Source organism: Lipotes vexillifer, unplaced genomic scaffold (genome assembly GCF_000442215.2).
Source record: "Lipotes vexillifer unplaced genomic scaffold, Lipotes_vexillifer_v1.1 scaffold221, whole genome shotgun sequence".
Taxonomy (NCBI): domain Eukaryota; kingdom Metazoa; phylum Chordata; class Mammalia; order Artiodactyla; family Lipotidae; genus Lipotes; species Lipotes vexillifer.
The window spans coordinates 401,592-413,118 of record NW_006772957.1 but is presented as its reverse complement, the minus strand read 5'-3'; the positions used below and the strand labels follow the sequence as shown (position 1 = coordinate 413,118).

Genomic DNA, 11,527 nt, shown 5'->3' with positions numbered 1-11,527 from the left:
TTAATTTTCGATTTTTACTGAATGGAATCTTAGCTGATGCTATAAGAACAGCAGACACAGTGCTCAGAATCAAGTGTTCCTGTTCCAAACGTTTATTAAAATTAATTTTTAGCAGTGGCATAATGTTTAGGAATACATAACTTATAAAAAATAAAATATGCATAAATAAAATACTGGCACAAAACAGTCTTCCAGGAGATATTTAAATATCACTGAAATTGGTTGTAAGTTCTTTGTAGTAAGCAGGCATAGTTTCAAGATACCTTTAATTATAATTAATATTCATATATTCTAGGGAACCTGCTTAACATTACGAGATCTGATTTCTTACTGTACAATGTTAATGGTGTTAGAAAGTTTTTTAATGCAAGTTTCCTGAAACAGTGCCTTTTAGAAAAACTGTTTATTTAATAGTAACTTTGTCTTACTTTCTTTAAAATAAGCACTGAATTTTGATTATAAAAACTAAAAGAATTTTACTTTCGATTCATATGAGTGTGTAACAAATATTGTTCAATGAATTCTTCTATAGTTCCATCTGGCCCATACTAGCTTGAAAAGGATATGCTGACTTTCCCTGTTGAAAATATATTCCCTGCCCTGTAACTATCAAAATACATGATACAAGACATGCCCTCACCTGAGATCATAAGCAATTTAAATCTTCCCTCAAGTAAAGAATTTTTATATGATACTATCAACAGACTCCATTCTATTTCAGTGTTACCAGAACATATGAAATGTAAGCATGTTGATATTAATTACAGTGATTTCAGTACTCCTTCCTTACTAAGTATATAAGATCTAGTTTGAGGTTTCTTCGAAAACAATTTTGAAATTCAAGTACTAAGGAAAGCTAAATGATGTTCCTATTAGTGATTTACATACCTATAACTTTTAAAATTTTATATTAATAGGATTTGTGAATTTCAGATATGACATTTTAAATATCATACTATCAAACTAAAAAATCATTTACTTCATTGGCCTTAAAAGAGAAAATCCCAGTTTCTCTAAATCACTAATTGTAGTACAGTCAAATGCACAGATGTACATATTAATAAAATGAATACTCTTTCCTATAAATGGAATATATTAAACTCCCTTAACATAGTGCATGCTTTAAAATACCCCTGAAGGGGACAATACATAAATAAATACATGCAGAAACAACTGCCACAATCTTACTATTTTTAATTCAATAAACTACAGTGACACAGCTTTCAACGTACTGTTTTACTCATATGCTTTCTACATCAGGGCAAAGCAAATATAAAAGAGCTCTTGCCAACCATTAGGAACGATTGACAAAATATGCAGTGTTAATGACATCTTAAAGGCTTTTAAAAGCAAGAGAAAGATGTAAGAAAAGGAAAAATTACAAAGTAATTGGAAATAACAAATAAATTGTTCTTTCAATCTAAGTCATGTTTACTGAAAAGATGGAGCTTTTTACATCAACATATTTAAACAGAAATTTGCTTTTGAAATACAATCTTTGTTTAAAAGGTACAGAAGGTCTTTATACCCACCCCAAGAGCTAAATATAGTGAATGCTATGTGAACAATTACCTGAAAAAAACCTAAAACTGTTAAAAGAATTAATTTCCTGCACACCAGTCAGCACTAATCCTACATGTACAGTAATGTTCTCTTAAGTGATGGGGGAAAGAAAGAATACAGCTGTCTCCTGGATCAAAACCCTTCAATATTCAACAACAAAATGGAATGATGACTTGGTCGGCAAATGAATAAAGTAGTGAAATGTCTCCTGAATGAGTTCTGGTGAAGGAGTCAACCTGTGAAGGAATACATTTACTGTACACTGGGACAGGAAAAAAGCCGTCACTGTAATGGCTGCACAAAAACCGCGTCCTGCTCTTGGGCTTATATTCACAGAAGGAAGGTTTTAAAGGCTAGGTTCAGGTCATATGACAAATGAAATTGTAACAAGCCAGCTGACATTGTATAATGTCTTCTTCCACTGGATCAATAGGCTACTGTTAGTCCTATTACCATAGAGATGGCTTGCTCTTTCCTGAAGGGTGGCTATTGTTTGACAAAACAGATTTGCCACTTGAACTAGGTTGTTCCCAAAGGACATGTACCTTGTCAATTATCTGTATTCAAAATAATGAAGTATTTTCATATTAAAAGTATGTAAGAGATAATGTTGTCAGGTCCCTTTTCAGAAAGAAAGCAACTTTTCCAAAGTACTAGATTACTAAAAGCATGCAAATATCCAATTTAGTCTATTAAGAGTTTTTGATTTAAAACATATGTCAGCAAGTATACGAATTTATCATTAAGACTGTATATTAAAAGAAAAGGGTCACAGGCTTGTGTGCTAATCTAAAACCCATTATAATCATGCACAATAACTAATCAAAGCTATTTTAAAATGTGGACAACTCAAAGGAAAATTATTGTCCCAAACTATTCGGATTCTGGAAAGATAAAGATTTTTATATATGATTTTTACAGTGGTTTTTATGTGGAAGGTCATCGACAATTAATACAGTGGAAAACATGAAAAAGTTTTAGAAAACGAATCACTTCACTTGCTTAAGACCTGGCTACAGTATTTAAATATATGTATATGTTGTAGAAATAATCTAAAATACAGATGAACTAACAAAACAAATACAAGTATTAGTTTTCTTTAAAATGTCTTTGTCTTAAATGTCTTGCGAAAACTCATACATTTAATAAAAGACAGGTAAGTTCTAAATTTCAACCTAGATATTTAAAAATAAAAAGTCTTCCTCTCAACGAAAATGACAGAGCCTTAATTATAAAGGATCAGAAGGAACAATTCTAAAATGATTATTCTAATCATTTAGAAAGAGAAAGTATTCATAACACTAATTAATCCAAGCAGAAATGTTATTTTAAACATTTCATACTTAAAGATATGGCTATCACTGAAAACCTGTAAGACTGAAATAGAAACAAATTAAATAATACAGATTAAAGTTTAGTAAATGATCAACAATTACAACTCTGAATCTGAAAGCTTTCCACAAATAGATTTAATAGTAAGCTTTAGCCATAATTATTGTAACTTTTACCTTTCAACAAATAATCAAAAGGGAATTTACAAAGAATTTAGTCAAAGGGCAGTGATATATGACAAATGTAAATAAAAACATTAGTCTCCAAAAATGGCATTTGAAATTGTCTATTCAAATTATACTCTATTTACGTACAAAAATTATTTGTTTTTATAATAAAATCTGCAATACTTTTTGAAAGAAATGTTTTAACTTGGTTTCCCCTTTGCAGGAAGAATAATTTGTATTTTTGACTATAATCCTTTTAGGCATAAGTTAGACTGAGTTAATACCGAAGGAGAGAGAAACAGCAAAGGCAAATGTGTTTAGCAATATCCTAAACTAATGACCTGTTTTTTTAAAAGCAGCATAGCCTTCCAAACTAAGAAAGCCTTCCATCATGAAGTAAGTGGTGTCTAATTCGTCTATCTTCCCTACAGCAATAATGGAACAAAGTGAAACCTTACTAAAACCACAACCCAAACTGATTTCCTTAGTTAACAGCCTCATTTCAAAAAGTATACATGTGCATATTTAAAATACAATATAATTAGGTATTAGCTCTGGACCTGATAGGCAGCTGCCCATCAGCAATACTGTGAGTAATTAAGTGATATTTACCATTTACCAAAAGATGAACTTTATATTGTTGAATTAAACTGGCCCATTTGCATCTTCCTGAAATGACAAACCTTATTAGTTCTGCCTAACCAGAGAACTGTGATAATGAACTGGTGACACCTTCTCTCCGTTGTATGAAGCAGAACCAACTGTGTAATCATTTAAGCAGGCAAATGCATACGAAATTACTGTAAATTGAGAAAGTGAAATCACATGAGTGATTAGGAAAAACCATTCAAGCAACAAAAGATTTTTTTTTGTAATGTATGTACATGGGCCATCTCCAATTAGTCAAAATTAACTAATCAACTACTTTACCTGAAAACAGTGAAAAAAAGTAATGCTGCAGCTACTGCTCCAAATAAGCCACACAGAAGATTGACTCGGTAGGCAACCGAACCAAAAGGAAATAGTATAATTGCCAGTTTAGCCACCAGAGTGAACAAAGGATAGCCAGGAGGATGGGCAACCTAAGGGAAAATTAGCAACAGTCAGTAGGTTTTCATCGAGTAAAGGAAGAGTCACACTGGCTTTAAGTGAAAAGCAGTGCTTTTCTCAGGCAAGTATAAAGATTAAGAGACAATGACTAAATGTTTGAATAGTGGTTTTCTATTGTAATCCTCTTGTGCCAATACAAATAAATATTTTCTTTAGTGGATTTGGCAGGGTCTATCACATGGTGTGTCACCTAGAGAAAGGGTGACATATTTCATTGTCAGTTCTTAAGCAGTTTGTTCTCTGGGTTCACAGTACATTAGGGTCATTTAAAAGGCTATTGAAAAAAAGCGGGTTCTGAAATATCGTATTGGTTAGTAAGTTGAAAGACCACACTGCTATCGGATTACCACCATGCTGACAGTCCTAAGGTCTTGCCTAAAGGGATCATGCACCACAATAAAGTTTATTAAATAATAAACTTATTAAAACTGTTAACCAGATTTATTTTATTCTCCATAGCTTATACAAAATTTGGGGTGATAATAAGCCAGCTACTGTATATATAGTAAAGGCTTTGCTTTATGATTTAGTTTAATTGGATTTAAAACTTAAAGTAAATTGTCATGTACTGTACTTATAAGTTACTAAAAACTGGGGTTTGAAAATAAATTAATCTACTTTACTCCATGCTTAATTAAACTTTCTTAATTCCTAAAACTGTTAATGAGAGCATTGATTAAACAATAAAACTAATACTTACTCCAAGCTCATGTGCGGCTGTGATCAGTTCCCCTGTGAAAAAATAAGGGAAACCAATAATTACTATTAGAAAATGACACTCCTCCAAAGTTTTCAAAATCCAAATGCTTGCATTGGGGTTTTGCATTAATTTGACTGGATAAAACTGTAAATCTGTAGAGATTTAACAGCATGAAATAGTCTCAGAATATGTTCTCCCTTAGGTATTACTGAACAAACTATCCGTTAGTTTTTAATAACTGGTCAGTGTAAATATATGTGAATTCTAGTTTCTAAAAATGCTTATTTTAAACAACAAGGTCCTACTGTATAGCATAGGGAACCATGTTCAATATCTTGTAATAACCTATAATGAAGAATATGTAATATGTATAACTGAATCACTTTGCTGTACACCAGAAACTAACACAACATTGTAGATCAACTATCCTTCAATTTTAAAAATATGCCTACTTTCCCTCCTGAAAGTTGTCTACCCTTGCAAATATAAAAAAACTCTTACAGAGCATTAGTGTAAAATGCTGTATTATCCCTCAAGAATTTAGTACAAAACTGTCGGTAAAGATGCAACCTTATGATATGTAAAATGTGCAGACACTGGAGATTTGAACAGTCTATAAAATGTGCCATTCTGCCCTAAACTGACATTTGGATACATTCTCTACATTAATTATGTTGCATATCTTTAAACAATTGCCAAATGCTTATTAACTCCAGGTTATTTTGGTAAGCTTTGACTACCAAAGTACATTTTTTTCAAACCAATAAATCATATTATTTACATAGTTCTTTGTAATTCCTCACCATTAGTAATTACTTCTAAAATTATGATGTAGTAATTCAATGCTTATTTGTTAATACTTTAAGTATCCAGAGCACAGGGACTATTTCTGATTATCCCTATACACTTAATACAGTACAGTGTAAGAAATAAATCAATATTAATTGATGATTTATGAAAGTACTATTATCTATTGGGAAATGTATTAATGTCCATTTTCTGTCCTTCAGTGGATATCAGTACTCTTCATTTCTACTGCCCTGACCGTATTTTAGACCCTTTCTCTCTCTGGCCTGGGCTACAGCAATAGCTTTGACCAATGTTCTATTTCCAATTCATCTTCCTACTGAAATCACTAATTACTGCCATCCCCACTCCCCAGAGGTCAGATTGTTTCCTTCGACTAAAACTGCTCAATGGCTGCTCTCTGTGTACTGAATGAAGTTGATTCCTCAGCGTGACATGTAAGGCCTCTATGGCTTCCAGGTCCCCTTCCAAGGCCTATGTCCATGAAACCTATGCTCACCTTTGTCAGATCTGACTACCCACTGTTCCTCTGAATGGTCCTCTTTCGCACCTCTTATCACTCATTTTCTCATCCTGCATTCTCTCCTAAATCCATCAAGGCCTAGTTCAGTTGCTACCTTCTCAGTGACACCTTTCCTTACACATACCCTTCCCCAGCTTCACCCATCAGAATGAATCACTTCCTCCTCCTCCATAGAACCTGCTGGAACCTCTCTATTTAGCACTTAGATTGCCTTTTATTCTGGTTAGTTGTTCTCATTTGTCTTTTCCACTAACTTGAAAATATCCTATCCATTTCAGGGTTCTGTCAAGAAGACATCAGCACCTCTGTCCTCGTGCCACACAGAAAAGCCCCCCACATAGAGACTGACAAAAAGACCTATCATGTTGTCATCCTTGCTACTCAGACACCCCCATCTCAGGTTGAATGACTGCTCCCTTCACAGAAATCCCATGAGGGCACCAAAGACAGATACTGCTCACTTAAGTCATTTACTTAAGGACATCTTTGACGTTTACTGGAGATATTCAAGAGTATCTTACAAGCCAAAGGCCCTTCTTGTATCTTATATAAAGAAATTGTTTATGGTTTTAAAATGTTTAAAATAACTCCTCCCTTTGTAGCTGTTACCAGTATTTTATAGTATTTCATAGTTTTACTCTAGAATGGGTTTGTTCTTTATGTCTTCAGTCCCAAATGGTTTTAATCAATTTTTGGTTTTTATATTTCTGTAGGTGCTATGAAGCACAGTTCAGTTCAGATTTCCAAGGTTGCTATTCATCCTCCTCCATTTAAAATGTACTTAGAGGGCTTCCCTGGTGGCGCAGTGGTTGAGAGTCTGCCTGCCGATGCAGGGGACATGGGTTCATGCCCCGGTCCGGGAAGATCCCACATGCCGCGGAGCGGCTGGGCCCGTGAGCCATGGCCGCTGAGCCTGCGCGTCCGGAGCCTGCCCTCTGCAACAGGAGAGGCCACAACAGCGAGAGGCCCGCATACAGCAAAAAAATAAATAAATAAACAAAATAAAATAAAATAAAATGTACTTAGAATTACATTTAACATTAAGAAAAATAGCCTATTTTCTCTAATTTCTTTTTACCATTGAAAAGTCAATATGCTGTTATTCTTTGCTGGAGTTGTTGGTAAAAAGATGAATCTGGAATGTGACTAACCTCCATCACCAACTCTTATCAAATGTGAAACTAAAGTCTAACTAGAAAAGATGCTACTATTCAAAGTCTATGAATGCACCCTTGATAAAAAGCTAAACATGACTCATAATTGAATATGATAAAAAGAGAAAGTAAATATAAAAGAGAAAGGGTCCTTGCTTTCCCTCAACCCTTTACACTAGGGTTGCCTCAAATGTTAAGTCCTACTACAACCTGCATCAGAATTACCCAGATGCCTTTTAAAAATGAAGATTTCTTGACCATAACCCAAATCTACCTACACTAAACCCTCTGGCATTGGGGCCCAAGTTTCCCAGGCAATTTTCCAGTACATTCAAGTTTGAGAACCACAGCTTTTTCATCTGGGACACAAATGGGTGGCAAGCTCAGAGTTGTTAGCAGAAGCTTCACCTTTACAAAACCCAGCTCCCTCCATATTATACTTTTTATATTAATTATAAAATTATATTGTCATATATCAAATGTGTTAAAGACAGTATCTTAAAAATACATAAACACACATATAAGCTAATTTATTTTCCTGAGGATAACAAATAGAAGTGAAGGCTAGATTCCTACCCTTTCCTCTACAGGACCAGGAGTGCTCCTGCCCATAAATCAACTATGTGTATCAAAAAGTGCAAAAAATAAATTTTGGCAAGGCCATACAATGCGATGGATTCATGGAGTATAATTTAAGACTTATCAGGAAGAAGAATACATGCTTTATGCTGGTTTTGAGACGTGTTCTGTTTATTGGTTAAAAAAACTTTCATAAACACAAAATTCAAAGAGAACAGTACATTCAACATATAAACAAAATCACCAGTCGTGATTATACAAATTTTACTGGCAACACTTGGAAAACAGTTTTTATCACTCCCAAAAATGAACATAGAAATATTAGAAGCAACCACTATTCAGCATCAAACTAAACAAGTCAGAATGCCTAAAAATTTTGATAACTCAAAGCAAGTAACTTTATTCTTTTGGGGAAAAAAGACAGTATTAATAAAAACAAGGCAACAGCTGTAACAGGGGCGGGACAGGTGAGAGCTATAGCAGCCCCGCTCAGCCATTGGCTGGCACTGCAGTGGGCCCCTCCTCCTCCCCATCTGTATAAAAGGAGCTCAAATTTGGATTGGGGGAAGATGTTTTTTGAGACACTAGTCAGCCATCTTCTCGGTCTGCTAGCTTTCTGATTCAAGTGGTCATTCCTTGCTCTAACAACACATCTTTCGATTTATTGGCCTGTCATGTGGTGAGCAGACCAAGCTTGGGCTCTGTAACACAACTGTAAATTTTAAATAGACTTTATCACTAAATACATGATGACAGATTTAACAAAGAATTTAGAGCACAGGTTGGTTAAGAGAGCATGTTCTAAAGGCAGTCCACTTGGTTTCTTTCCTTGACGGCCTCTACTTTCTAGCTGTGTGATTCTGGACACAGCTTAACCGTTTTGTCATCTATAAAATAAAGAAATTGATAGTACCTACCTCAGAGGGTAGCAGCTGGGAGGATTAAAATAATTCACGTAAAGCACTTGGAACAGTGCTGGCACGCAGTAAGTACTCAATAAGTTTTATTATTATTTATCCTAATCCCGTCCTTTAGGCTCAAAAAACCATGGTAAAGAACTGTCAATGTTTTTCTGAAAGTTACAGAACTACTCAACCTCTGAGTAATGCTCTCCAATGTCAAAACTCTCACAACTATAAAACTATTTCTATTGTTTAGTATAACCCTTAGAAATACGGTAACTCCGTTCCCCACTACACTAATGAAACATTGCTCCTATTTGTTCAACAGAACCTGAAAGAGTCAAGGTAATGACGTGTAAAAGGAACATCAAGGATCCTCAATGTGGTAGGCAGCCTTGAAGATGGCCTCCAAAGCTTCCCAACTCCAGTATTCTCACTGTGTAATCCTCTCGCCCTTAAGTGTGGGCTGACATATTGACTCACTTCCAAGAATAAAACAGGGCAGTGGTCTGTCACTTCCAAGATTAGATTACGAAATGACAGAGTTGTCAGGCAGAGGTGCCATCTCTTTCTCTTGACAAAAGTCAGCTTACAGAGAAACCCGTTTGGCAAAGAGCTGGATGGGGTTTAGAAGTTAATCCTAGCTAAGCTGAACCCTGAGAGGACTGCAGCCCTACCCCATACCACGACAGCAACCTTGTCCTAAAATCACCCACTTAAACTGCACCCAGACTGCTGATCAACAGAAAATGTGAAATAGTAAACGTTTCTTGTTTTAAGCCACTCAACTTGGGGGTATTTTGTTATGCACGAACTAGGGCACTCAGTTTTTTTTCAGTCTATACATTCATGACCCAAATTTACAGCACCATTCTAACAAAATTACGGATCATTATTAGGCGTTATTAGATGGTCAATTCGGCAGCAAAACAAAGCCTGCATCTTGTCTCTCATCCCAAATACATAACGATTATTCATGTGATTTAAATGGCCCACGGGTCACGCTTTTCAAAGAAGCAGCTTTAAGCCGCAACTGGCTTCCACCTTTTCACGCGTTCTCCCGCAAATAGTCTGCAAGGCTGGTTCCTTTTCAACATTCAGGTTTAAACTAAAATATCACCTCCTCAGAGGCCTTTCCCAACTAGCCATTCTGATGGAGACACTGCGTACCCCACTGTCAATCACATTTCCCTCTTACTGTCTCCATTAAATTCTCCCCACCTAATATGTTGCTGGCTATTCAGTAGTATTGTCTCTGCCCGCATTACAACACTCTCCAAGATACTTGTCCACCACTCCTGTTAGTCCTTTTGTCTGGAACACGATAAGCACTCAGTAAGTAATGTTTGTGGACTAAAAAGGAATGGAAAGCAAAAACTCAGGTCCAGGAAAATGATCGGAGAAGTGGAGAGAGAGGTCGGTAAGTCCCATCAGGCGAAACCAACCAGCCCCGTCTCGAAAGCCTGAGAACTAAAGAGACCAGAATTACAGAAAAATTACACGAATGGAAACACAGGTTGGTTCTGGAACGCAAAGCCCTGCGGGGGCCCCGGCGGGTGGATGGAGGGGTCGAGCTGACCAGACCTCGTGGGGACAGTGCGGACCAGAGGGGGGGGGCAGGAGGCACGACCCTGAGAGTACGTTACCCGAGTCGCCCCCCGGCACCGAGGGGGGCAGCGTGAGGGTGAACACGGCAGCCACAGCGGCGAACACGGCGACGCCACCGCGGAGGCCCCCAGAGCGCCGCGGCCCCGCTCGGACTGCCCGCCCCCCGGCCGGCCCCCCGCCGTCGCCATGGAGACCCATGGGCCAGAGGGGACCGAGGAAGGAGGACGCGGCAGGCCCCAGAACTCGGGACATCTGGGTGTCCCCAGGCCGACGAGCGACCGCGGCGCGCGGCGGCTTCCGGGTCTGGGCCGCACCTTCTGCGCCGACGCGGGGGGAGAAAATGCGGGGTCTCGCTGGAGCCAGGCCCAGGCAGCCTTCTGGCGCCGTACCGCGCGCCAGGGTTTACAGAATTATAGTATGCTTTCCACTAGCGCATCACAAGCGACAGCCTTCTTTTAAGAAAGGAAGCCTGGGCCTAGGGCCTCCGTCTCTATGGCCTCCCCCAACTTCCTAGCGACTTGGTCGGGTCTGACAGAGACAGGAGCCGTGTTGCCAAGCGGGCGTGAGGAAGAGCCGCGACTGCCCCCTGCGGTGTGGGGTGGAACTACACGAGGGGCCCCAGACCGCCAGCCCGAGGGGACGTGTGCGCACAGTAAGTGCCGAGTAAGCCAAAACATACATTAATCGCATGTTTACTACGAGTAATTATAAGCTCGTGTGCTAATTGTTAAATCGCTGAGTTATTTTCAGAGCGATTAAAATAAGCTAGTTGGTCTATTTTGTTTCTTATAGCATGAGGAAAACTTGGGAGATGAGTTGAGAAACTTGAGTTTCTGTAGTAATACAAATAATTTACACCGTGATAAAGTTGTCTCCTACTTTAACGAAGAGAAGTATTTAGATGAAGATTTGACCACACAATGGAAAATGAACTGAAGATACTGCATTTTCCAACTAGCTGCGATGCAAAAAAGAATGGGGACTCTTGAGTCACCACATAGCATGGCTCTTGGCGAGATCTTTAAGCTTACGTTTTACATTATTATAGCAATCATTCTGGAGTGGGAGGAGAGGAGGGCAAC

At 37.8% G+C, this 11,527-nt stretch overlaps 1 protein-coding gene across 1 annotated transcript in view; it reads right to left on the bottom strand.

Moving 5' to 3' along the window:
• Positions 1–10,743, bottom strand: part of TMEM260 (transmembrane protein 260) — a 61,215-nt gene extending 50,472 nt beyond the window's left edge. Inside the window, exons 1-3 of the mRNA XM_007447949.1 lie at positions 10,484–10,743; positions 4,873–4,904; positions 3,993–4,144 (exon numbers count right to left, since the gene is read on the bottom strand). Of these exons, the coding sequence (XP_007448011.1) occupies positions 3,993–4,144; positions 4,873–4,904; positions 10,484–10,697 (398 nt within the window). The 5' untranslated portion in view covers positions 10,698–10,743. The remainder of the gene's footprint in view (positions 1–3,992; positions 4,145–4,872; positions 4,905–10,483) is intronic.
• Between the last annotated feature and the right edge of the window lie 784 nt (positions 10,744–11,527).